This window comes from Mangifera indica, chromosome 10 (genome assembly GCF_011075055.1).
Source record: "Mangifera indica cultivar Alphonso chromosome 10, CATAS_Mindica_2.1, whole genome shotgun sequence".
Lineage (NCBI taxonomy): Eukaryota > Viridiplantae > Streptophyta > Magnoliopsida > Sapindales > Anacardiaceae > Mangifera > Mangifera indica.
Genome location: NC_058146.1, coordinates 890,859 through 916,562, shown reverse-complemented (window position 1 = coordinate 916,562; position 25,704 = coordinate 890,859). Strand labels below are relative to the sequence as shown.

Below are 25,704 nucleotides of genomic sequence, written 5' to 3'. Positions count from 1 at the left end.
ATCTAGTTTTTAGACTTAACTCGATTCAGTAAAACAGTTAATTTAATCAAACAATATTATAATATGTTTCTTACCCCTCAGATTTTAAAAAAAAGTCAGGTAAAAAAGAGAAATGAGCCACGTGCACTCATAAAGTCTCCAACAAATTTTCCATCGCACCACCACGCATGGCTGAAACCTCTCCCACTTGTTCCGTTGGCCGTCACGGCATAATTTAATTAATTCACCGCAAATTCTTTCAGTAACCACCTTGTCGCGTGCTATCAATGTCTGAAGACGCCCACGCCCTAAAATCATCGGAAACCGAAACTCACTGTCATGGCATTCGCACTTGTTATATCACCTCCCTCTTTGTTAACAGTCTCCCAACAAAAATCTCACTTTCATAATTATCCCAAATTCCTCACGTTTGGAACCCTAAATCCTCTCCAAGCTTCTAGAAGAACCTCTAATTTCCCTCAGGTTCCTCTTCTCTCCGGTTCTCTATCTACATTTCTGTTTCTATGCTTCTTAACTAACTTATAGTCTAATATCTCTTGCAGGGAAATGAGAGTCTCGTGGATGATCCGCGCAATTGGGGCCGTAGGATCAGTCAGCAGTTTAACGAAGATTATGATGACGACGATGATGATGAAGAGGAAGAAGAGGAGGAAGATAGGAGTTTGGATCTGTTAGTTAGATTTGTTGAGAATATGTTCAAGAAGATTTCTAGAAGAGCTAGAAAGGCAGTACGCTCCGTTTTGCCAGTCTCGATCTCGACCAATCTGGTAAGAAACATTTCGTTTGAGGAATTATTCGATTATTTTTTGGTTTGGTTATGATTTTGATTTTTATTGTAATCGTTAAAATTTAGGTTGGGTTTTCTGTTAATGGAGTTCTGATTCTCGCGTTCCTGTGGGTTTTGAAGGCATTTCTTGAGGTAAGGCTATACTTCTTAACATGCTTCCACATGATTGTTAATTTCACTCTCATAATGCCATTCTTCTTGTCATTTTCTTGCGAACTAAAATTCATAGAAATCGTGATTATTAGCTAAGACGGAAATGCTATGCTTGTGCTATGCAAAATATATAGCAACATTACAGCAACAATATGCTCTTTAAACAATACACTTGAGGTGTCATACTTGTTAAGTTAGGTATTATAAGTATGATTCTTTATAACGCTGAGCTTAATCTAAATTTGATAGCTAAGTTGCTTTGTCTTATTCAAGTGTGTCGATCATGCAATGTTATTGAAATATTTTTCCAATTTTGAGCCTAATTTTGGGGGTTTTGTTTTTCTTTGTTTCTTTCTGAGGTAGAGAATTACAGAATGGGAAATTTGTTTGGTGTAACCCTGTCATTTTGAATCCTTCTTTTTGTTAAGTTTGATTTTCCCCTTGTTTATTCTGTTAAACTGTATTCAGTTGGTTTTTGCATTAACCCAAGATTTATAATTTCCCCCTTCCCCATTTATAAATATTGCTGAGAGGACACTCGTTTCCTGAAAATATTAAAAAAGATGCCAAGTTTCAAAAGCGGGCACAAAAGCAACTCTTAATGGTTAGTAGACATTAAGCTTAAACTGATTTAGGAGCATGAGCGTCTTTTATGATGGTAGTCATTAGAGTCTGATTTTTTCCTTACAAAGCTTCCAATGATTTTGCAATGAACAGTTTCAGAATTTTTTAGAAGATCTTGAACCAAACACATTTTCAAATTATTAGGATCCCAAGTGTAAGCTATGAGACTTAAATCTTACATTAGAAAGTATTGATAACTAGTGTGGGATTTATATAATCTTGAGCTCTCCCATCTCAATAGCTAGCTTTTGAGGTGTGGTTTTCTTAAGGTGCGTATTATTTGGTATCAGAGTCATTATCACGTCTCCTAATTTCAATCGTACGGCGTGGATAGTGACACCAACATTACAGTGTTCGTCCGAGGCTAGCAGAGAGCTAGCCCATAGCTAGCGCGTGTGGACGCGGGGACTACGAAGTGTAGTGGTATGTTAAGATCCCAAGTGTAAGGTATGAAACTTGAATCTCACATTAAAAAGTATGAGCAATTAATATGGGATTTATACGGCTTTGGAATCTCTCATCTCAATAACTAGCTTTTAAGGTGTGGTTCTTCCAAGGTTTGTATCACAAATCGATATACCGCATTTATTTGGAATTATGGAAGCAAAACTGCCTTTGGAAGTTTCAAAAAGCTTTTCCTTCTTAGATGTTTCTGGTCCGAATTCTAACTATTTTTCTGTTCACAACTAGTAAAAGTATTCTTCTCTTCTGAACCCTCTAAAACCTTGTCATCTAATTTGTTATGGTTTTCATTATAATGTGTCTCCTAATTGTCATTGATGTTAATTCAGCTGATTAGTTTTCTTCCAAAAATATAACAAAGCTTCTTTTCATAAAGAGCTTTTCTTCCTTACTGGTGGAGAAGGTTATTCTCAGTTATATATGTACTTGTAATGTCTCTAATTCATAGAGATCTGTTGCTTGATATCTTTACCAACTGATTGAAAAATCCCAATGAGTGGTTTTGATCCCCTTGAACAAAAACTATTTTCTTTTATCTGACCTTGCTTTTCATGGTATTTAGAGTGACAGATTTCTCAAGAGTAGAACAGAGTTTGACCTGACCAGGTTCAGTATAATGTTATGAGGGGGAGAAATGGTGACAATTGAGCTTTACAAAAGACTTATTTTTTACGATTGGTTCTCCAATCAAGTTGCTAGAATTTGTTTTTGCCCTTCTTGTCTCAACAATACTTTTCAATCTATGTAGTAGATCTGTTTTTGCAATTGATCATGGTATCACAGCGATTGATAATAAAGTAGGCAATATGTATGCCCTTCGTGGAAAGATTAGTGAAAAGTTAAGAAGAAAAGATTTAAGAGTTACTTGTCAGCTGCTTTTATTCATCTGTATTTGATATCAGTTAGACAGCTTGACCAATGTGTTACTATTGTTGTTAAGAGGATGTCAATTGTGCTTACTAGGCATTAAGACTGGTCTTGATTCATGTGTTTGCAAAATATTAGCAGTCCAAATTGGCAAGCAGTTATTCAAGTTAAGGACTTCTTTTTTATGTTTTCCTCAGCTTTATGTATCAGCATGCATATGTTGAGTTTGTAATGCAGATGAATGCTACTTGTTTTTTCATTCCTTAAAGACTATGTTACTTGTTTTAAATGGAAGTTTATTACTTCTTGAGATACGAGTTTAACTTAGAAGCCAGTTAGATCCTTAAAAATTTTGCTGCTCATTTTCTGTAATCTTTTTATACTAAATCTAGGTAGTGTGCACCCTTGGAAGTGTAGTCTTTGCGAGCATATTACTTATACGTGGTGCTTGGACTGGGATAACCTATTTACAAGAAAGCCGCAGTCATCGTTTGGATGAAATGGATGATGAGAATCGTGCATGGACCGGTGCTCAGCCTGCAAGTTGATACATCAATTTACGTTATTAATTGTTTAAAAATAGTCCCAAGCATAAATAATACCAACCTTAGCTACAAGAACTCTCAGAAAGCTTGCCATCTTTGAAAAAAAATTTATTATTTTGACAATAATGTAGAATACATTGGCAAGGATGACTTCCTGTATGAGGATCCCGAATTATATTGCCGGAGATCTGCAAGTAAAAGCTAGGACCAGTGCTCAGCCTGCAAGTTGATACATCGATGCACAAGGACAGTCCTATGTATTCACACATCAGGTATAGCATCTGTATTATCAATTACGAATTTTGACAAGGTTCCTGAATATGTCCGTATTTTTATTCGTTTACTTGGTTTTCAGAATGTTGAAGAGATATTTAGAAGTTGTATACTACATTTATTAAAGCTGAAAAGGACCAGAAAATGCCTATCGAGAGTAGCCTTCATGGTTTTGCTTTGCCTTGTGCTATATTTCATTTTCCTCTATTATCATATTTTGCCCATGGAAATTGAATCCTTCTATCTTATATTTGCTATCAATGAAGACAGAAGTTTTTCTTTTTGTATGTTCCACTGTAGGTTATACCTCTATTAAAGTTAACGGGAAAAAATTGATGTAGGATGGTAATTTACCATTTCTTAATTTTAACAGTGACAACTTATTGATTTAGCGTAATTTATCATTTCTTAAATTACCAAACACTATAATTTAAAAGAGAGAAAAATATCGAGCCTCCTAAAACTTCTTATCCTTTCCAGTGGAGAACCAACAAGTTTTAAACCATGCACTTACATCCTTGCTTCGGCTTCACTTTATAAATATTTACAACAGTCAACCCAGGTCTGGGGCATGCATACCCCACGTACCAAACAGGCCAACCTCGTCCACTTGCAATCATTGCTGGCCTAGCGCCAGCCTAGCGGCAAAATTTAAAATTCAAAAAAATTCAAAAATGGAAAATCCAATCATGGTTAGACAAAGTAGTTACAACGGCACAATCAGACACCGCCACCTCACCACATATTGCCGTCCCTTAACCGAACCCCGGTTAATCCACCCAATTATCTCTGTTCTCCCGTTATAAATATCCTTCTCTGAGCTCTCCTCAGAAACCATCTCCGCTTCAAACATCTAAAACAGAAGGCGTCTTAATAAACGCCTTCGTCTTAATTCTCCTTTGGTTTCTTCTTCTAATCTCCCCCATACGGTGTTGTTTTCTTCTTATTCAGCGAAAATGAGAGAGTGCATTTCAATCCACATTGGTCAGGCCGGTATCCAAGTCGGTAATGCCTGCTGGGAACTCTACTGCCTCGAGCACGGCATCCAGGTCTGTATTGTTATCCTTAAATATATCCATATGCGCTTCATTTCGGCTAAATCTTATCCAGATCTGTATTTTTTGTTTCATTTTGGAACCGGATCTGAAAAGAGTTGCGTCTTTTGATTGTATAATTATAGGTATATACTGGATCTGGTTTTATTTCATCAAAATTAACTAACCTTTGCTCAGATCTGAGGAGTGTTATCTGTAATTGCAAATGTTATTAGCCGACGTCGATTTACTCTAATTGAAGCCTTAGATCTATAATTTTCTGGAAAATGTTCGGGATCTGAAATGCCGAGTTTGTGTTTTTGAACAGCCTGATGGCCAAATGCCAAGTGATAAAACTGTCGGAGGAGGTGACGATGCTTTCAACACCTTTTTCAGTGAAACTGGTGCAGGGAAGCACGTGCCTCGTGCCGTCTTTGTTGACCTCGAGCCCACTGTCATCGATGAAGTGAGAACTGGAACCTATCGCCAGCTCTTCCACCCTGAACAGCTCATAAGTGGCAAGGAAGATGCTGCCAACAACTTTGCCCGTGGCCACTATACAAGTAATTACTTCCCGGTCATACTTTTTCAATGAATTACTTTAGCTTCATTGATGTTATGCTGAATTGTTAATGTAACGTGTCGTTGTGCTGCAGTTGGTAAGGAGATTGTTGATCTCTGCTTGGACCGCATCAGGAAGTTGGCTGATAACTGCACCGGTCTTCAAGGCTTCCTTGTTTTCAATGCTGTTGGTGGAGGAACTGGTTCTGGGCTCGGTTCCCTTCTGTTGGAGCGATTGTCAGTTGACTATGGAAAGAAATCAAAGTTGGGTTTCACTGTTTACCCATCTCCTCAGGTTTCCACTTCTGTTGTTGAGCCGTACAACAGTGTTCTCTCAACTCACTCTCTGTTGGAACACACTGATGTGGCTGTTCTTCTTGACAATGAGGCCATCTATGATATCTGCAGGCGCTCACTTGACATTGAGCGCCCAACTTACACCAACCTGAATCGTCTAGTTTCGCAAGTAATGCATCAAGCTTGTAATAATGGTCTAATGTAGACGATCATGTTGGTGGGTTTGTCTTGTCTAACAATTTTTTTTTTTTTTGGGTGATTCAGGTTATTTCTTCCTTGACTGCCTCTCTTAGGTTTGATGGTGCTTTGAATGTGGATGTTACTGAATTCCAGACTAACTTGGTTCCTTACCCAAGAATCCACTTCATGCTTTCCTCCTATGCTCCTGTCATCTCTGCTGAGAAGGCCTACCATGAACAACTCTCAGTTGCTGAAATCACCAATAGTGCATTCGAGCCATCATCTATGATGGCCAAGTGTGACCCTCGCCATGGCAAGTACATGGCTTGCTGCCTCATGTACCGTGGTGATGTTGTCCCAAAGGATGTCAATGCTGCTGTTGCAACCATCAAGACCAAGCGCACCATTCAGTTTGTGGACTGGTGCCCAACTGGATTCAAGTGTGGTATCAACTACCAGCCACCAACTGTTGTTCCTGGTGGTGACCTTGCCAAGGTGCAGCGAGCAGTTTGCATGATCTCCAACTCCACCAGTGTGGCTGAAGTGTTTTCTCGCATTGACCATAAGTTTGATCTCATGTATGCCAAGCGGGCTTTTGTCCACTGGTATGTGGGTGAGGGTATGGAGGAAGGAGAGTTCTCAGAGGCACGTGAGGATCTTGCTGCCCTTGAGAAGGATTATGAGGAGGTTGGTGCTGAGTCGGCTGAGGGTGACGATGATGATGGTGAGGAGTACTAAGAGATCTAAGTGCCTGCAATATCCGATTGCTGTTGTTATGTCTGTGTTAGTTTGTTCTTGTGTCTGTTTTATTTGTTCTATGTAATAACTTTGCTTGCATGGGTTTTGTTTTTTTCGTTTGAATGCTTAGTATGAGAACTTCGATATCATAATTCAAATACTTTGCCGAGTTATTTTATTCTGAGTCTTTAATTTCATAGTAACCCTCTTACCCCATCACTGTTGTGAAAAGGGTTGGATCCGAAGATTCAATTCAAATTGGAGTGTTAGTTCAGTAATTGATCCTCTAAGATTTTAGCTAAATATAAGTCAGTTTATGTTGGAGTTTTGTCATGATTCATCCATTGGGCGAACGCAGAGAGGATGTTGTTGATTAGGGTTTATAGCAATTGTGCTCTGGAATATAATGGATCAGGTCTTGATACCTCACGTACCTTTCTGTTGTATCAACCTCAAGGAATGGTTCAAAATTCTCGTAGGATGGATCTTGAGGCTTCAAGTTGAAAACTCTAAATATAAAACTGGATGAAAAAGCGACGAGAGTTGGTGAAGATTAGAGAAAGACAGAAGCTGAACAGAAGACTAAGACATAACATAAGCAGGAGCTACTTTTAGATATAAAGAATGGCGACTGACTCATGCTATGGTTGTTCAAAGAGGGAACAAGAGAAGAGTGTTGTTGCTGCTTGCAGGGAAACAATGGAATTTATGAGTTTAACAGACGAAAATTTTGATTAAAAATGTGATTTGGGTTCTAATTGCAATTATGAGATGTGTTTAAATCTTAGAGCATCAGGATTCTCTCGAGTGAAAACTAAAGTATGCACCCTAATTCAATTTGGGTTGATGCCTCAGTCGTTGGAGAAGAAGAAGATTTATTTGAAAAGAAAAAGAATCATTTGAATTCAGAAAAATTCACAAAAAAAAAAAATTAAGTGTGATGCAAACTTCTACTCATTTGAGAGCAATTCGAGTTCGAGCAACTTAGATCAAATCCGCAGCTAGTTTTGAACATATAAACAAGAGAAAGTGGTTCAATGACACATGCTAAATTAAAGTTAAACTGTGTCTCAATAATCTGGGTTAAGTTTAATTACCTGAAGGAAACATAAAAGTGAAATCACATCCAACTCTAATGGCTAATAAACAAGTTTCATGCATGGAAAATGGAGGCAAGACGGCAAACATAACATTGATGAGAAAAGTTCCTATTTACTTAGATATACCATGAAAGAATTAGCAAAAGCAAAGAAAATATGCTATAGATACCTATAACTGAAGTTTAAGAATGAGGTTTAGGTAAAACTGTTGGGTCTTTTCAATTTATACGAGGCACGATTTGTTATATCCTTTCATCTTCCAATAGCGCATATGGATAAACATACGGTGGTGGAGAAGAAGGGGTTTGACTCGCATCGTGAACAAAGGTTGAACCAAAATACTGCAAACAAAAGAGCAAATCAGTCAACATTCATCTTTTCAACCAAAATACTGCAAACAAAAGATCTAATCATCTTTTCAACTCAAACTGAACATCTTAACATGGTCAAAGCATTTTCCTTATGACAATATTTACTAATATGGCTACCAATCAATTATGGCCCAAGATTTAGCATTTTGCTTTAATTTTCAAACTCCTTGTTTTATTCTTGTTCAAAGAACAACAAAGCGGTTCAATTGAGAAACATCTCCCTAGCATCTTGCCAACCTGAGATGAGAAATGTTGTAGACATATTACTCGTGTGTTTTAAAATAAACAAAACTAAATGACACTCCTGATAACAACCACATACTAAGTGAGCTGCAACCTATCACAGTTCAAACCTTAATATTCTTTCACCCACCAGGCAGTCATAGGTTTCAAATAGCCAAATAATATATATGATTGTAATGATTAAATTTAGGCAATGCTTACAAAAGTACAGCATTGATCCTAAAAAATTCATCCATAATATAATAAGCAACTCCATGATAATAGAAAATAGATCTAATATGTTAGGACAAGAAAGAGAGCTTACTAAATAGAGAGCAGAAAAAGATGCCACAGTTATCAGGATCAATGGCCAAAATCCCAAGAAATATGTTCCACCAATTGTTAGCAGGAGTTTAGCACGAGGAATCAATCCCTGAAATGTATAGTAACGTATGTCCATTACACACACAAGTGAACAAAACTATAGGGTTAAAATCCCACTTTACCTATATTCTATTTGTTTAAGAACAAAGATTATGGCAAAGTTTGGCACTAACTTCATATGAGGAAAACATTACTGTTTTGTTAAAAAGCAAACTTACTTCTTGAACATTGGCCATTGAAATTTAATTAGATAAAAAGAATACAGATTTATATGAATATAAAGTATAATCATCAAACTAACAAAAAAAGGGCCCACACAAACGAAAGTTCTGTAAAACATATAACAGGAAACTATACCAAAACTTGCAATTAATGTACCTTACTTTAACAGGAGATGAAAATCTGTTTGTTTTCACAATACAATAATGTCTTACTGAATCCAGACAAGTGAAATGCATAAATGAACTTCCAAGGAAACACTGATGTTCCTCATGCTTCAAGAAGTTTTAATGCAGCTAATTTCAATGAATTCTTAAAAACGCAATATATTAAAAGCAATATCTGTTTGGGACCTACATTATGCAGTTGATACATATGAAACTAACTAATAAGAGTGCCTCCACAATTCAGTAGAAAATAATGTCCATGAGAATTATAAATAGAAAAGTAATTATTAATCAAAGAATTGACTACTCGCCAACAATATCGTGTTTTTCATTACTAAGAGCTCAAAAATCATAGTCAGAGTACGCAAGGAGACAAAATCTTCTAAGCAATATCCTTTATAGACTAAATATATATATAATAGTGAAACCAGTGACGAAAGGCCAACCAGGTGAAAATTTTATAAAAGGGCCATTCACCCTCTCCTGTTTCTGAATCCTCTAAGAAGATATTCTACTTTTCATAGGTTCATATTCTCTCCAATTGTTTCCTTTAGTGCACCCAAAGTCAAATATGTGTTGGGCTGCTTGACCTTAAGAATCAATTAAGTTTCAAACTTTTCATGCTGCACATTGACAAAGAAAACCTTACGATCCTCAAATGATCAGTAGAAAAATGAAACATGAGTTCCTAGAATAATTATTACTCTGAACTCAAGCACTAGTCATTTTAAAATAATTTCCATGTTCTCCTTCAAGTATTTCTGTTTAGGAGATATGTGATAAATTTTCAGTGTGACATCTTAAAATTAGTAGTCATTAGAGGTGAAAAAGAAAAAAAAATCACGAATCATTTCACCAAAGTGGTAAATAAAATATTGGGTTTTATAATGTCAACAGAAATAGGTGAATCTTTGTGAGTTTCTCATGTTTGAAATATGTACAAGGAAAACACGACTTAGTTCTAACAACTTACTAGGAAGCATCAATTTCAAATTTTCTAAACAAATCAATAAATAAGGAAAAGGAATGTCAACCTCAAGGCCTTCACTATTCAGTGCCATGGAGCGCTCCCTTTGATTAGATAAACTTTTATCTAACTCAGGTGAGACTGCCTTTCTTTTTGAGAAGCTTCTGTCTTCTTCCCTCAGTTTCATCTCATCATCCAATCCATTGTCCCTCCTCTTTGTGTCCTCAAGCAATGAAGTTGGTGTCATGCCCCTTCTTTTTAGTTCCTTCATAAATAATGACTCTGGAGGCTCCTCGCCTGGAAAACATATTCCATGAGGCACGATAAGTAGCATATGAACAACTGATCAAAATTTCAGAGAATACTGCTAAGCACAGACAGAAAACATAAAACTATAATCCTCCAAAACCCCAGAACCTCACTGGATGACAAAACATAACCAACACAAGCATACATTTTGAGTTCCAAGACTTGCACACAGAAATGAGTAAAATACCCTGAGCTATCAAAATCAATGGACTGGGCCAATCAACCAAATACAACCCAATTCAAAAATCGACACAAAATTTCCCTTTATGATTTTTCAAGCATTGCCATATGGTGTTTGCATCCTAAATCAATCTGCTTAACTCTTACTCTAACTACAAATCACTGGCTAAGCACGAAGTATTTTGAAAAATTGGTAACTTAATAAATGTTAAATCCAATATTTCATTAGCTGCAAAATCCAAATTTCCATTTCATTTTCATGAAAAAATAAAAAAACTTACAATCCGATCGTACATATGCTCATACTGAAAAAACCTAACATCTACTGCAACAATTTAGATGCTTTCGGAAATTAACAAATTGTAATCCTGTTTTAAACTGTATAAGGATTCTTCCTGAACAGAAACAAATTATAAACATATTAAAAAAAAAAATTACGAAATTTTTATTTCTTAAAAGGCAGAATATTAAACGACTTGCCGTTGATTTGATTACTATCGCCGTCCTGAACACTACAAGAGACCCTAAAATTGCCTCCGATGCAGCAAATCGACCGTTTATAGCTTCTAAACCGGAGAGCCACTTTCCCGGGAGAATCCAATTTTCCGGGAAAATAAGAGCGGGAAACAGGAACGGGAGTCCACAAAGTGGATTTCAGAATCTGCAGAGAAGCGGCAGCCATTTCTTAGTTGCTTTTGTCGCTTTCTCGCAACAAGCAGATTTCAAATTGCATACTCAGAAATTTTGAAAATTTATGCATGGAAAATTTTTAAAAAATCAACTGTGATAGTATTTTTTTTTTTTTTGGGTTCTAGAGGTGGCGTGGCCTGACGTGAGTGAATGTTTTTCAGTGTCACAGGCTGATATACGTTAGATTTAGGGGGTATAAATTGAGTAAAGTGCGCTGAAGATGACGTGGAAAGTTTGTGACTTGAAGAATGGTAATAGAATTGTATATTGAATTGTGTATCAAAATGCAATTTCATATATTAATATTAAATATTGTATAGTACCCTATAATATAATTTTTATTAAATAAAATAATAATATAAATAATTTTATTAATATATCATTATTTTAAAAAATATTTTTAAAAATTTAAAAATTTAAAAATTTTTATATACATTTCTATTATATCATTATTTTTTTTAATATATATAAATTTATATCAATAATATATATTATATTATATAATATATTTATTATATTATATTAATTTGATATACCTTATAATATGAATTATTTTTTATTTAGATTATATCGTATTATATAATACTAATAACTATTACTTAAAGTTTGTTTATCTTATTACATAATTACATAAAAATGAAAATATAAATTATAAATAAATTAAATAATTAAATTATTCAACATGTGATTATACTTTAATTTAATTCTATCCATTAATATTTTTACCCATTATTTATATAGTATTACGTTTCTTACAAAGAAAAAATATCTTTCATTTATCTTTGCTATAATATTTTTACATCCATTAATACTTCATTAATAATTTTAAATTCATTTTTTTCACGATTTTTTATATTTTCTATATATATATTTTTTCAACTATTTTTCCTTACATTTTCATTTTTTTGATAACCTGACAGAACTCAAGCTAGATACACTTTTATTCAGATGCGGTTTGGTTTGAACTTATCCCTGTCTGTCGTCATGTTATTTTCTATATAATATTATTATATGCTGATATTATTAAAGATATAATAAATCTATGTAAATAAGACCCGGAGAATAAAAAATTTGTCGTATCGTATGGATGCAGAATGCTTCAACTTTATTAATGCAACTACTTGGTGGACTTTTCTGCCTCGTTTTTTAATTTGCCCATGGAAAGGGAGCAGACATGAATATTCAATTCAATTTAATTGACAACTCCCATTTGGCCTATTATGTGATGATCATCATCCGACAGTTGAGCAGCTAATTTAGGCTGTAACTAGCAGGTACGAACCAAATCATGATCATCTAATAATCAATTCACATTAAGAAAAATTAACATTTTATTTTAATAAAAATTATTTAGTTTAGGTTTGTTTTAATTTATTATTTGAATTTATGATTTAAATTTATCATATTTATTTAATAATAAATACAATAATATTATTTTATCAATAAATTATAATCTTAAGTTATAAATTTAAATCAAACTGAATTAAACTTTCTTCAATTCAAATTCATTTTAATTTTAAGCACGAATTGATCTCTTAATTTAAATTTGATTTTGTTCGAATTTAAACTATGCAGTGTAGGGGTGTAATTGACCCAAACCGAATTATATGGTATTTTATTCGAATTCATCAAATTAGAAAGTTTTTAATTTAAACTCAAGATAAAAACTTAAACTTTTATTTTTTTAATTTATATATTTACCAATTATTTATCGTAACTACAATCAGTAAAAAATATTTTACAAAAACACGTGTAGTATTTTAAATTTTTAAAAGTGTCGGTGTTTTAGAGTCTTGAGATTGCAAACTCACTGAGTTCACAAAAAACATGCTCAAACACGATTTGTCAATAATCGAACTTAGCGCAGTTTGATAGGATCCATTCGGCTTGATTCCACCTCTAATAATAAGATGAGGTTGCCAAATCTGAATCACCAATAAAATGTGCATATACAGCTAAAATTTTGGTAGCAAAAGTGACATGTGGGCTCATCACTAAATTGAAACTTCCAAGATTCAATTTCTACACTGATTTTGGATGTTTCGGCAGTCTATTTTCACATTCAACATTCTACAATTCCATCTTCATAAGATGTAAATTGACAGCAACTGAACATAATGCATACAGAATCTGATTTTATTAAGAACAAATTCTTCATCTAGAGCACAGTGGATTGAGCAGGAACAGCCAAACATATCGCCTTAAACAATGGTCTTCACTTGGATCGATTGGAATGCTGTCGAAGTAACATGAGTCGGAGTTAAATCTGACACCACCAAAACAGAATCGCCTTGTTTTACCATCCCCTTCATCTTTATGAGGTCTATGGTTTTTGATACGTTAGCTTCCATGTCATCCAATAAGTCGACAAGGAGGGGAATAACTCCCCATTGCAAATTCAAAGCCATCCGGGTGCTATCATCATTCGTGAATGCAAATATGGGAGGGTATGGACGGTTACGAGACAGGAGAGACGCCATATGCCCATGTTTTGTGTATACAAAGATGGCATCCACACCTAGGTTGTTAGCTGCAGCAAAAAAGCCAAAACATTTGTGTGAAGGATTATGTGCTAAGAGTGTCAAAATGGTATTCTTGTTTTATGACTGGTGAAAATCTTGATTACAAGAAATGAAACAGACGGTGCATAGATTTGTATGCAAACATCTGCATAAACAATGTAATTACTGCACAAAAACGAATATCAATTACTAAATGTGACTCAGACTGCTCATTCCATGCCTTTTAGAATGATATGTGGTGAGAATATAGTTCTTTCTTTCATTGGTCGAGGTTTCATCTTGATCCCACGGGACCGAGAATTGCTTGGTGATAAGCATACAGATAAATGTGTTTAATGAAAGCTGAAAATTGATGAAATGATGAGGAAAAGAAGTAGTACCCATTTCAACAGCACAATTGCATATCTGCTCAGCAATGCAATCTGACAGTGATACCCCTAGTTGACACTGCTTGAGAGCACTTTGTTGGTTTTCCTGACGACTCCACAGTTCCATTCGACTGCTGGTCATCCGCAAGACAGAAATAGCCTTCTGTCCATATGGTCCAATTGCTGACTCTCCGGACAACATCAGGGCATCAGCATATTGTCTAACTGCTTCAGAAATGTCTGCAACCTAATCATGCAAAGCAGATACTGTTGTATGATAAAGCATTCTGTGCTTAGTACAAAACGCCTAAACAATAGAAGAACATTAGCATAACACTAATGTGAGAGAACAACCTCAGCACGTGTTGGAGTTGGAAATTCAACCATTGACTCAAGAAGCTGAGAAGCTACAATCACTGGTTTATTTAGTTGTCTACATACATGAGTAATTTTCTCCTGGACTGCTGGAATCTGCTCAAGCGGAATTTCAACTCCAAGGTCACCTCGAGCCACCATTATTCCATCAGAAGCATCCACAATTTCTTCCAATTTCAGCAGAGACTCCAGGTTTTCAATCTTTGCCAGTACTTTTATGGACCTAAAATGACCAAAAAATTTCGTTTGCACTTCAAATTCTGAAATATACACCTAGAACTAATTTCATTCATATCCAGCACTCTACATAACTTTCATTGCAAAAATTTTGGTTGTAGACACAATAATTTCTTTTAAGGATGTATACTTGCTTACTTTGTTGATTTCGAAGAGAGATAATTCTTCAAATGCCTGACAGAATCGGCATCACTTACAAATGACATGGCCACAAAATCAACACCTTCAGAAATTGCAAAATCAATGTCTGCCCAATCCTACAGACATGAAAGGAAAACTTTTTAATTGACAATATCACAGTATCATATGAGGTATTATATCATGTTATAATCACCTGCAATGCAGCGGCAAGATCATCTATAGTTACTAATTATTATAGCAGCACGGATCAGATTCCTAAAGGGAAATCAGTCATAATCTATTTTGAGTATTTAGTAAAAAATGATTAAAATTTGTACATTCGATTTCAGAACCTGGAATTTCAATTAATTCAAGAGAACTTTCTAAGTGATACTTGAATACAAGGTATGAACTCTATTAGTTAATATGGTTCAGCAGGCCTAACAAAAATTCTGAACAGAAGCTGAATATTTTCAGTATCATATCACTTAGTAGAGTAAGAATGCCGATTCAAATAACATTCTGATTAGAATCAATATAACAAAGTTCAAATAAAGAGGCATGTAAAATATACCTTTTCTGACAGTGTAGAGAGTCCATGATTTCTCCCCACCAGCTTCCCATCTCTCCAAAAGCTCAATTTTGCTCGAGGTAGGAAAAGACCGGGATCTGTGCACTTACATCGCAGATCATTCCCAAGTTTTTCAGTCACCTCAAAGCTTGCCATTCCTCCATCGATAACAAGCTCATCGCCCACTTCAATACCTGCCAAACAAGTCATTTGATTTAGACTGAGGTGAAGTCTCAAAATATTTCCCATTTTCATTTAGACAAACTGATTCTTGACACAGTTAGTAAGCATTCACTACCTTCAGAAAAGCCTTCATACTTTGCTTGCACTGTAAAAGGAAGAGATCCCTCAAATTTTTTAGCTGTAAACAACCATATTGAATCCACCTGTTGCCCAAATCAGAACCATCAAAATTACAATTTCTATATCAAGATGATAGGCTAATTGATATCTATTCATAATTAATCAAACTACAAATGAAACTAATCCAAATCAAAAAGTGGGATTCTTGTAAAATACCTCAGCTTTGACAGAGGAAGGAGCACCATGGTCAACCACATGAATCTGACTACCTTCAGTATCAATCATCACAGCAACACAAAACCCCTTTTCATCATTCAACCTCTTGATCTTCCTAATCACATCTTGATGCCACTCCCTAGAGTTGTGACACATGTTAAGCCGAGCCACATTCATCCCTCCCAAGGCCAACTTCTCCAGAGCTTCCTCTGAACAGCATGCAGGCCCAATAGTACAAACTATCTTCGTCTTCCTCATCCCCATGAACCCCTTCTCTCTCAGTTCCCCCTGTGACACCACATCGAACCCCAAACTCAGACCCTGCAAACTCTTCTCTTGTAACACTGCTTCTGCTTGAACTTCAGCCTTGATCATCTTACACTTGAGCTTGAGATTTCTTCCCTTGCAAGAAAACCCTCTTGGAAGATCAACTGGGGTGCCACAAATCTGAGTCTTGGAACTGACCCTGGGACTAATTTTGGGTGAAAGAATTGAATCATAATTTGCAACAGCCATTGATGAACCTAACAAGATGAACTAAAGGTGAGAAATTTTCAGGGCAATATAGTGAAAGATCAAATTTTGAGAGAAGAATTAAACATACAGTGTACAAGTCGATGGATTTTTGGTTGAAAACACCGGCACTAACTCAATAGAGTTGTCGTACACAAGGTACCGGCCAACTATTGGTGACTTTCAATAAAAAAATAAGAAAAGAAAGAAAAAATTTTCGGGCATTAAATAATTTGAAGCCAAAAAATTGGGTGAGAAAGGGCGGCATTGGTGGTGTCATATTAACGGTCAACAAGCCCGTAACCCGTTGAAATTAAGTTTCGGCTCACGCAGTGTAACCAGTGCCGTTGTGTCTGGTTGCTTCAGCTGTCTGTCCGAATGTTGTCATTTTCTGCTTTGTTTTTGCTTCAATTGCCGCGGTGAAGGGGTTGTACCTTGTAAGTTGTGGTCTCGCGTGATAAAGGCTGTTTGAACGTCCACCAGGAGCGCACAGATTCAAGTTTTAACACATTGTATTAACATCGAAATTTTAATTTATCAAATATTATAATTGTGAGAACGATTTTTATTTGTTTTAGCCTCAAATAAACAATTTGATTTAAATAAAATTTGTATTTTATTAAAAATAAGAATAATAATATTTATTTAAATTTAAAAATATATATATATTATTTTTTAGAATTTGGTCTTTGTTTTAAAACAAAAATCTATGTTATCAAAATGGATTTTTGGTTAACCGGTATTAAACTAAATTTTAAAAAATCACTCTGTTTTTTTAAATTTTTGTTCAAGATTTTATGACCGGTTTCGTGTTTAATTATTCTTTTGTTAAAATTTTATCAAACTAATTTAATTTAATTAATCAATTTTCCAAATTAGACAAATTGAGAATTGAATCAAAATTTTATTTTTTTATATTTTTAATTAATATTTAAATTAATTTTTTTAAAAATTTATATTTTAATTCAAATATTAACTCGATTTGATTATCACATCATTTTCAACACCCTCATTATAAATTATCCTACAAATTGTATAAAAATTTTGACCTGGTGGGCGATGTTTACAATGTCAAATCTCTACGAAAGAGGATGAGTCAGTGGCGTGTACCGTTCGTCAAAATCACCGACAAAAATGCCTAACTCTGAAGCATGTTCTTTGCAATTTTGGCAATTAAAGCATGAACAATACTATGTGTATCTATTTTAGATACATAAATATATATACACTCATATATATCATCATATGATTGATTATTATTTTATTTTTAATTTAAAATCATCTAATCACATGATGACACATATAAATATGTACATATTTATGTACTCAAAATAAATACATATAATTTTATTGTTAAAACATCCTCCTATTCCCATTTAAGATTTGTTTCATACCAATTTTTTTTTTAAATAATAAAATAACATTATTTTGATAATAATTAATAAATTCAAGCCATGGACTGAAGGCAATCTATAAGTTTTGAAATTTTCTTTTAAACTAAATTTGAACTCCCCTCATAACTGATTTGATGAACTCAATCTAAAGTTGAATTACCTCTTCGTCTAATTAAATTAAATTTAAATTTAACTTAATTTAAATACAAACCTACTTCTCCGAAACAAGTATAAGCACGAAAGAATCTAAGTTCACTCCGGCTTGTTGGCAGAAAAGTGGGTCAGAATCCGAATCCGAATCCGTTTGTGCTGGATTAAGAATTTGAAAATGGAGTAGTCCGAGGCTGGGGTTATGGGTTTCAGAATCTCAAAATTGGACGGTGGGGTGGGTTCTATGTGGCACGTGGAAGGATCTTATCAGAGCCTTTTTTTTTTTATTCTCTCGATAGTCACAAACTTGTTTCGCTTATTTTCTCATTCAATTTTTAGATCTTACTTTTATTATTATATATTTATATTTTATTTTAATTGATTTGTTTCTATGATTATTAATTAAAAATTAAGGATAAGTAAATTGAGAATGTTTGATTTGCACCTCCTATATCTAAAAATAAGGTATATTTATAATTAGAAATGACAATGAAACCAAAAGAAATAAAAATAATGTGCTCCCATGACACATTTTCATTTTCTTCTCGTTTTTGTTACGATAATTATTAAAAATCTTTATCCCTTCTTATTTATTACAAATAATAACTGAGTATTTTATTTTTATTCTTATTATCATTTCTATTTATAATCAAGTACTTTATTGTCATTCTAATTAGAATTTAATATTTTTATATAATTTAAGTATATAAATTATATATACTTTTATATAATTTTAGTATATAAAGAATTTATTATTATATAATTAAATAATTTTAATTTAAATATATAATAATATAATATCATATAATATATAAAAATATATATCCTAAAATATTATATAAATAAATTTATTTAATTTATCATGCCTATTATACAAATAATAAAATATGACCCGACCCGGTGATATTAAAAAGGAAAAAAAAAAAAAACAATTAGATTCCCCGATTACCTACGTCATTTAGTTTGTAGAATAAATTAATATTAGTTGTGTCTTCGTCTAATTTTACTCAACATGTTTAAAGCACCAACTGAAATGTTTCTCTGCTTTGGCCTCAGGAGAACACAAAATTTTACTCCTCTCTCTCTCTCTCTCTCTCTCTCTTCAATCCCATAAACCCCACAAATACTCTCTCCTTCTCCGTCATTATGAAGAGATTGAACTGACCTTTAATTTCTTTTAACATTTTCACCTTTTCAATTTGTTCGTTCTTGGTTAAGCCTCCTGAAGGAGATAAAAAGCTTAATTTTTGGTTCAGAAATTAGGTTTTTCAAGTCAAAGAAAGAAATTTGTGGGCATGAGGTTGAACGGAGAAACATTTCCTGAAGCAGAAGAAGAAGAGGCGAAAGAGAGTGAAAATTTCCAGCCACAAGAGCTTGTTGTTGGTTACGCTTTGACTTCAAAGAAGAAAAACAGTTTTTTGAAACCAAAGCTTGAAGTCTTGGCTCGGTATTTACACAACCAGTTCACTCGTTTTGTGAAATTCTTTTTTATGCTCTACAGTTGCTTAAAATTTGGCTAGTATTGATGAATTTTAGTATTTCTGGGTTTCTGTTGAGGAATGATTATGTTCTTAGCCTTTAATGTTGATTTCCAATTTATCTGGTTGTGTTTTTAATTTTTAAGTTTTTTTTTTCACTGAGATTTTGTGAAGTTTATGGTTATTTAGATTTGGGATACCGAAGATTTGGTTTTGTTTTCTAGTGGTAGTTGTCTTTGGTGCTCTTATGGCAAGACTACCTTTTCTTCTTGGTGTGAAAAGTATTCCATTTTTCACTTCTGGGTATCAGGGATCTTTGAATTTTTTCCGAATTTTTATGTGGGAATATTCCACCATATATACCTTGTGGATTAGTCTCTACTGAAGAACTTAAAGTCAATGTTGCAGTGCTTTGGTCTGTAGCTGAAAATCATATTTTAACAAATACTGTTGTGCTTTATTTAGCAGGTTTAACTTTACCTAATTCGTCCTAACTTTAAACGAAAAGATATTTTACTCTAGGAAGTTACCAAGCTGGCTGTCAGCTTGCTCCCTGTATGCTTTTGCATCAAATAAATTTTATTCTTTTCCTTGCATCTGAATAAACAGTGAACATCTTTTTTGTTATCTGCGTATAATGTATTTAATTAAATTCTGAAATAATGTATTCCATTTATCATCATAATTTTCTTTTATAATGATGAGACCATGAACGATTATCACGATGTGACCCTGAACATTTGGTGGTTTCCTTGATATATCTATTGAATTTATTTTTTACTTTATAAATATTTAAGTCATGGCGGTGTTTGTTCTTTCTGGAGGTTTCTATGTGGCAGAACATTACCTGAAGTCATTCAGATTTTATTTTAGATCTATCTAGAGTAGTTAGTAAATGAGCAGTACAATTGGGAGAAAGAGTTTTTTGCATTTATTATTATACTTGGACATGCCTTTACCGTTGAAAAAACCAAAATAATCGTTAAGTTGTCTATGCTGGTTGTATATTTTAGTTTGACAAAAACAATTTTAACCCATGATAGCTTAAGTTTAGAAAATCTGGCTATTTATTTTGATATTTGATGATAATCAATCAGAATATGTTTTGCTTGTGCAGAAGTAAGGGGATTACATTTGTTGCCATTGACACAAACAGACCTCTGTTAGATCAAGGTCCTTTTGATATTGTCTTGCATAAGGTAAGTGTTGATTTTAGTTGAAAACTGATACAGAAATCCCTTAATACATATAAAATTTCTGGTGAAATAATTAGAAATTGTCCCATTGTGATTTTGAATTGGTATGCAGCCTTAGGTTGGCATCTCAGGGGTTCTTTTCTTTGTTTGTGGTCGAAATATGTATTTTTTTAGGCCTTGGAAATAAATAAATAAAATTAGAAGAACATATTCAAAGAGATTAGAACGAGAAATATGTTCTAATGATTTAAGTTAATGTTTGATGAACCTTGTGTTCCTTGCAGATGTCTGGAAAGGAGTGGTGCGAGGTTATTGAGGTTTGTTCATTTGAACTTCATGATTTTAATATTTTGTATTTTTTAATCATGTTGTAATAGAAACTGTGGTCCTACCTTGTTTTTGGGTCATTCAGCTTGTGCTATAGCATGATATTATGTGATCTCTTCATGTTTGACTATTAAGCATGAATAATGGTGTTTGGTTACCAACAAAATCGCCTGAACCTTAAAACTTATTTTTGTCTGACACAATTTGCAGAGATTTGCTCTTCTCATCATGAATGATGATCAGATAGTTGAAATCAGTCCCTCAAGAATCCAATCAAGTGAGGATTTTTCTTTGAAATTAATCTAGATGATTTGTTTAGGTGTGGTGGGCTTGGTTGCAAATAAAATGTTTAGTGTTGAAGTTTTTCTTTAGCGTTTTATTAACTTAGTTGGGCATAGGTGGCTCATTTGGTTAACTTTGATGTTGTTTGAGATTGACTATACTGGAGCTCAAAACATGCTGTTACATGTTCAGAATAACTGTGAAAGAAAATTCACCAAATTTATTTTCCATTACTTGCCAACTCTGCTGTATGCACTAATATATCTAATTGATGCATTTGATTTTTATACTAATTCATGCTATCAACTTCTTCTTTTATATATAATATAAGACTCTAAAAATATTATTAAGAAAAATAAAATATTATGTTAATTATACAATTAAGTGATGCATAACCAGCAAGCGTTATCTTTTAACATCCTAACACGAATTTTAACTATTATAGAACATAGGTTTTTAGTTGAGTTTTGATGCTGAACCTAGATTCTTTGGTATTAGATATCTTATCAACTAAGACTTATTTTTAGCATTATAAATAGATCTTAATGTAAATTGGTGTTGATTATCTTTCTCACTCCTCTCTACTTCCTCTTCTCCTCTTTGCCCACACCACTCCTGTTTTTGTCTTCTTCTAATTAAAAAGTAAACTAAAATCTAAAAAAGAAAAAAACTTATTGATTCCTAGTAAATGCATCTCTATATGAATATAAAGTATGCTTCAATGTTCGTTTTTATTCAGTGAAACTATTTCATGACATGTTGCATTAACTAGAAACTTTTAAAACACGACCCAATTTGTGCCTTTTGATTTGTGTGTAAAACATGGCACTTAAAACGATCACTTTTCTATATCTGAATCCTTGTTTTCATTATCTTAAAGTAACTGAACTCTCAGAAAAAGAAATGAAGATGATTAAGTTTAATGGAGACCACTTTTACCATATTTCTTGATGTACTTGCAATATAAAAGAAACCACTCCTAATACTCTTTTGTTGTTTTTTTCATTTATTATCATATAAATTATGCTTATGTTTACAATATCTGTTTCTTTCTTACGAAAAACAGCCTCTTAGATCAGTATTTACTTTTTGTGATTTATTTATCAAATATTTGACCCATCATTAAAAAAAATGATGTATGGTTTAATGTCCCAAGGATAATTCTCTGTATCCCTTGTTATGCTTGCTATTTACAAAATCAAGTTATGCTTCAGCTGTACACAGTCGATAGAAACTTTTTTCCCATCAGCATCATTCTCATTTATATTATATTTTCTTCTTTTCTGTTTGCTTCTGCAATGAATGTTTGTGTTTCTAGGTTGTGAGGAAGAAATATATTTGATAAAGTATTCTTTATTGGAGTATTCTTTGGGCTTTGAGGATAATAAAGTACTATGGATTAAATCGAGGTTCTTTTATCACACTATATAAGGAACTTTCTTCTGGAGAAAGAGAGTTGTTTGTTGACTCTTTCATGACTTGAATCTAAATAAATGCAAATTTGAGTTTCTAATTCCATTTTTTTTCAAAGTAAATTGTTTCTTGGTATGAAATGCTCTTGGTGCCACAAATTCTTGTTTGTGCCTCGCAAGTTCGTTATGGCTTGACATTTTGTTCTTGGCTATACATAGTTTGTGGTTTATGAAATGGCTAGAATCAGGCCAACTTCCTGCAATTATTAGTTGTAGTGGAGTATTCATATCCATATGCACACAAAAATAGACACTTGTGTTATTGTCTTTGATTGTGTGTGCATATAATGGAGCTCATTTATACCGTTCTTTTTTGTTGAAGGATTACAGGCAGAAACATCCAGAAGTTACTGTCCTTGATCCTCCAGATGCAATAAAACACCTGTGCAATCGGCAATCAATGCTCCAGGATGTGGCAAATCTTAACTTGTCTGACTGCCATGGTAGATTAAGCACCATTTTGTTGAGCTGTGGCAGTCATTTTCTAAAACACCTATATGAATTTTTTTCAGAAAACTGTAGGTCACATGGGAATAATAGTTCATTGATATATACATTGACCATATGTTTTGTAGGAAAGGTCTGTGTTCCAAAACAAATGGTCATAAAAAATGATCCAATGTCAATTCCTGATGAAGTTTTTGAAGCTGGTCTAAAGTTGCCAATAGGTAGGTTTATTTATTTATTTTTTTTCTGACATGTGGATTTAGCTTTACTTAATATGTAGAAGTTCTGCATCTGTTCAATACTAGCAGCTTGATGCATGACAGTTGTAGAGGGTTCAGTTTTGAACTGATGGGTAGGGCCAAGAAAACATCAGCCAGATTCTCAAGTTTTATGCCTTTTGTTACGTTTTTATGTGGTGGGAGAGCCTGAGTCATAGATTCTTCAAATAGAAAATTTATAAAATCAGCTGGAGATGTGGAAAACATAGTTCTTGATGCTTGAGAATGATTTATTTCTTTTGTTCTAATTCTCTTTGGTCTGACCTAACTGAGTATTGTTTGCTTATTTCCCTGGTTTGTTTATTGTTTTAGTTGCAAAGCCTCTAGTAGTGGATGGAAGTGCCAAGTCACATGAATTATTTCTCGCTTATGATCGATTCTCCCTTGCAGAACTTGAGCCTCCCTTGGTTTTACAAGAGTTTGTCAATCATGGTACAGTGCTACATCTGATGCGCGAACATAATCATTTTCCATGTAGCATCACTTAAGTTTGAAATTTAAATTCTTCTACTTTTCTTATTGTAGGTGGTGTACTTTTTAAAATTTATATTGTTGGGGAAGCAATAAAGGTTGTAAGGCGGTTTTCTCTTCCTAATGTTAGTAAATGTGAGCTAGCAAAAGTTGTTGGTTTGATACCTTTTCCAAGGGTTTCATCTGCTGCAGCTTCTGCAGATGATGCAGATTTGGACCCTGGCATTGCTGGTGAGACATGTGACCCTAAAATTTGGGTGGAGAAATATTCTAGTTCTCTCTTACTAATTTTCCTAGCTTCTCAAATTAAGTTGGATGCGAGGGATGCAATTTTCTTTCTTCTTTTTTTATCTTTCGGTTTGCAGCCCCAGCTTTTCACTCTGCTTGATGTGGCATTCTTGTTGCAGAACTTCCTCCTCGACCGTTGCTGGAAAGGCTTGCAAGGGAACTCCGTCTTCGGCTGGTAAATGACGTTTTCCCATCTTTAATATGTTGAGCTATGTGGCTGCAGCTGTGTAATATATCTAGTTTTAATTACATGGTACTGCATTTTTTAGGGTCTGCGGTTGTTCAACATCGATATGATCCGTGATTATGGGACCCGAGACGTCTTTTATGTCATTGACATCAACTACTTTCCTGGCAAGTACAATTTGTTAGCATATGTACCATTATGTCATTTTATTTCTAAGATTTTTACAGTTTCCTCTACCCCAGTCTCTCTCCACAACACATAAGTGCCCCTAAAGATGTGAAGGAAAGATATTTAAATCCATGTATGCTTATGTTAAACAGTCCAATTCCCCGGAGAAGATGCTGAAGGTGGGGGCTGATTAGCCGAATTTTTTTGCATGCAGGGTACGGGAAGATGCCAGATTATGAGCACATTTTTACAGATTTTCTAGTGAGCCTAGTGCAGAGCAAGTATATGAAGAGACCTAATACTTGAATGTTCCAAATTGTAGGTTTAGGTCTCCTCTGGAAACTCAAATTTGGTTTTAAGTTACATATTTGACTGGCGTGAAAAGCTTTTGCCTAAGCACAACCATTTAAGCATATACATACAAGGTTCTCAGTACAAATTCAGCCATATCAAGTATAAATGAAGCAATCAAATTGAGGGGTGCATCTCAATTCGGAAGTCCTTTATTCCTCTAAAACCAATCAGAGCCGATGGGGGCTCGGCTTTATTATTGTTTGCTTTAACTTACATGAATGATCACTCTCGATGAGAAGTTACTAAATATTTTTTGATGATTTAACTAGTATAGGTATTAAAGACAAAAAAATCATTGAACTCCGAAATAATCATTAAGAGGTGTGAAATTATTAATATTAGTGTATAAATAATTGGATATCAATATAAACAAACAAAATAATGTGTCAAGCACAAGAGCTGATCGATGGACATACAGGAAAACAGTTCGGTCACTTATTTTTGACACAAATTCTAGTTCAGATGATGTTCCAGTCAACTTGTTTGCAAATCGAATTTTTTTTAGGGGTTGCCCCTAATAACTAATCACGAACCATATTGTGTTATGTTCAAGTATTACTAGATCAATTTGGGGTTATACACGAGTGAAAATACACATGTAAAACATGTTTTGTACCAAACATTTTCAAACAAGTGGTGTTTTGATGCAACCCACACTGTTATTCAAGTCTATTTTGATCAAATTATGTCAACCGGTTCATAATTTGAAGCCGTGTTTAGATTAAATGTTCCAACATAATTTTAGTTAAAATCGAGTTCAAGTTATAAATCTCCCAACCTGAAACCCATCCAAACATACTGAAAGACACAAACTGTCAGATCTATTCCAACCCCAGACACAATGGGACACACCATTA

At 34.0% G+C, this 25,704-nt stretch overlaps 5 protein-coding genes across 17 annotated transcripts; 3 read left to right on the top strand and 2 right to left on the bottom strand.

Annotated features, from left to right (window-relative positions):
* Window positions 1-105: 105 nt before the first annotated feature.
* Window positions 106-3,998, top strand: LOC123227231 (protein SHORT HYPOCOTYL IN WHITE LIGHT 1-like). 3 transcript variants are annotated; one of them, XM_044651942.1, is made up of 4 exons: window positions 106-462; window positions 543-767; window positions 854-919; window positions 3,286-3,998. In XM_044651942.1, the coding sequence occupies exons 1-4, from the start codon at window positions 319-321 to the stop codon at window positions 3,439-3,441; spliced, it is 591 nt and encodes a 196-aa protein (XP_044507877.1). In that variant the 5' UTR covers window positions 106-318; the 3' UTR covers window positions 3,442-3,998. The 3 variants fall into 3 exon arrangements, with proteins under 3 accessions (XP_044507877.1, XP_044507878.1, XP_044507879.1); XM_044651943.1 differs by lacking the exon at window positions 3,286-3,998 and adding an exon at window positions 2,589-2,949; XM_044651944.1 differs by lacking the exon at window positions 3,286-3,998 and adding an exon at window positions 1,855-2,582.
* Window positions 3,999-4,495: 497 nt separating this feature from the next.
* LOC123227228 (tubulin alpha chain) lies at window positions 4,496-6,699 on the top strand. Its single transcript, XM_044651938.1, has 4 exons — window positions 4,496-4,760; window positions 5,074-5,308; window positions 5,402-5,772; window positions 5,868-6,699. The coding sequence occupies exons 1-4, from the start codon at window positions 4,668-4,670 to the stop codon at window positions 6,519-6,521; spliced, it is 1,353 nt and encodes a 450-aa protein (XP_044507873.1). The 5' UTR covers window positions 4,496-4,667; the 3' UTR covers window positions 6,522-6,699.
* A 989-nt stretch (window positions 6,700-7,688) lies between these two features.
* On the bottom strand, window positions 7,689-11,224 carry LOC123227230. The gene is made up of 4 exons (XM_044651941.1): window positions 10,921-11,224; window positions 10,019-10,248; window positions 8,540-8,647; window positions 7,689-7,962 (listed from the first exon to the last, which is right to left on the bottom strand). Exons 1-4 carry the CDS (start codon window positions 11,120-11,122, stop codon window positions 7,864-7,866), a joined length of 639 nt encoding a protein of 212 aa, XP_044507876.1. The 5' UTR covers window positions 11,123-11,224; the 3' UTR covers window positions 7,689-7,863.
* A 1,867-nt stretch (window positions 11,225-13,091) lies between these two features.
* LOC123227046 (pyruvate kinase isozyme A, chloroplastic-like) lies at window positions 13,092-16,782 on the bottom strand. Of its 2 annotated transcripts, XM_044651662.1 has the most exons (8): window positions 16,447-16,782; window positions 15,843-16,366; window positions 15,622-15,709; window positions 15,327-15,517; window positions 14,771-14,889; window positions 14,375-14,618; window positions 14,033-14,267; window positions 13,092-13,660 (listed from the first exon to the last, which is right to left on the bottom strand). In XM_044651662.1, the coding sequence occupies exons 2-8, from the start codon at window positions 16,356-16,358 to the stop codon at window positions 13,332-13,334; spliced, it is 1,722 nt and encodes a 573-aa protein (XP_044507597.1). In that variant the 5' UTR covers window positions 16,359-16,366; window positions 16,447-16,782; the 3' UTR covers window positions 13,092-13,331. The 2 variants fall into 2 exon arrangements, with proteins under 2 accessions (XP_044507597.1, XP_044507595.1); XM_044651660.1 differs by having other exon boundaries at window positions 15,843-16,782.
* A 2,123-nt stretch (window positions 16,783-18,905) lies between these two features.
* Window positions 18,906-25,112, top strand: LOC123227635 (inositol-tetrakisphosphate 1-kinase 3-like). 10 transcript variants are annotated; one of them, XM_044652716.1, is made up of 11 exons: window positions 18,906-19,346; window positions 20,495-20,576; window positions 20,858-20,890; window positions 22,977-23,097; window positions 23,230-23,322; window positions 23,692-23,811; window positions 23,905-24,081; window positions 24,258-24,313; window positions 24,408-24,492; window positions 24,568-24,626; window positions 24,708-25,112. In XM_044652716.1, exons 1-10 carry the CDS (start codon window positions 19,195-19,197, stop codon window positions 24,585-24,587), a joined length of 939 nt encoding a protein of 312 aa, XP_044508651.1. In that variant the 5' UTR covers window positions 18,906-19,194; the 3' UTR covers window positions 24,588-24,626; window positions 24,708-25,112. The 10 variants fall into 10 exon arrangements, with proteins under 10 accessions (XP_044508651.1, XP_044508650.1, XP_044508648.1 ...); XM_044652715.1 differs by lacking the exon at window positions 24,568-24,626 and having other exon boundaries at window positions 24,646-24,708; window positions 24,816-24,932; XM_044652713.1 differs by lacking the exon at window positions 24,568-24,626 and having other exon boundaries at window positions 24,816-25,112.
* The last annotated feature ends 592 nt before the right edge of the window (window positions 25,113-25,704 follow it).

What these genes read in the sequence shown, in the direction of transcription:
- LOC123227228 (XM_044651938.1), top strand. Translation starts at nt 4,668, where the DNA reads ATGAGAGAGTGCATTTCAATCCACATTGGTCAGGCCGGTATCCAAGTC. An exon ending in TGCCCGTGGCCACTATACAA is followed by an intron (nt 5,309 to 5,401) that starts GTAATTACTTCC and finishes GTTGTGCTGCAG; the next exon opens with TTGGTAAGGAGATTGTTGAT. An exon ending in TGAATCGTCTAGTTTCGCAA is followed by an intron (nt 5,773 to 5,867) that starts GTAATGCATCAA and finishes TGGGTGATTCAG; the next exon opens with GTTATTTCTTCCTTGACTGC.
- LOC123227046 (XM_044651660.1), bottom strand. Translation starts at nt 16,358, where the DNA reads ATGGCTGTTGCAAATTATGATTCAATTCTTTCACCCAAAATTAGTCCC. An exon ending in CTCTCTTCGAAATCAACAAA is followed by an intron (nt 14,619 to 14,770) that starts GTAAGCAAGTAT and finishes TGGTCATTTTAG; the next exon opens with GTCCATAAAAGTACTGGCAA. An exon ending in CAATTGTGCTGTTGAAATGG is followed by an intron (nt 13,661 to 14,032) that starts GTACTACTTCTT and finishes TTTTTGCTGCAG; the next exon opens with CTAACAACCTAGGTGTGGAT.
- LOC123227635 (XM_044652712.1), top strand. Translation starts at nt 19,195, where the DNA reads ATGAGGTTGAACGGAGAAACATTTCCTGAAGCAGAAGAAGAAGAGGCG. An exon ending in AAGCTTGAAGTCTTGGCTCG is followed by an intron (nt 19,347 to 20,494) that starts GTATTTACACAA and finishes TTGCTTGTGCAG; the next exon opens with AAGTAAGGGGATTACATTTG. An exon ending in ACAAGAGTTTGTCAATCATG is followed by an intron (nt 23,812 to 23,904) that starts GTACAGTGCTAC and finishes TTCTTATTGTAG; the next exon opens with GTGGTGTACTTTTTAAAATT.
- LOC123227231 (XM_044651942.1), top strand. Translation starts at nt 319, where the DNA reads ATGGCATTCGCACTTGTTATATCACCTCCCTCTTTGTTAACAGTCTCC. An exon ending in GAACCTCTAATTTCCCTCAG is followed by an intron (nt 463 to 542) that starts GTTCCTCTTCTC and finishes TATCTCTTGCAG; the next exon opens with GGAAATGAGAGTCTCGTGGA. An exon ending in TCTCGATCTCGACCAATCTG is followed by an intron (nt 768 to 853) that starts GTAAGAAACATT and finishes GTTAAAATTTAG; the next exon opens with GTTGGGTTTTCTGTTAATGG.
- LOC123227230 (XM_044651941.1), bottom strand. Translation starts at nt 11,122, where the DNA reads ATGGCTGCCGCTTCTCTGCAGATTCTGAAATCCACTTTGTGGACTCCC. An exon ending in CGATAGTAATCAAATCAACG is followed by an intron (nt 10,249 to 10,920) that starts GCAAGTCGTTTA and finishes TATGTTTTCCAG; the next exon opens with GCGAGGAGCCTCCAGAGTCA. An exon ending in CTTTTTCTGCTCTCTATTTA is followed by an intron (nt 7,963 to 8,539) that starts GTAAGCTCTCTT and finishes TTTTGTTTGCAG; the next exon opens with TATTTTGGTTCAACCTTTGT.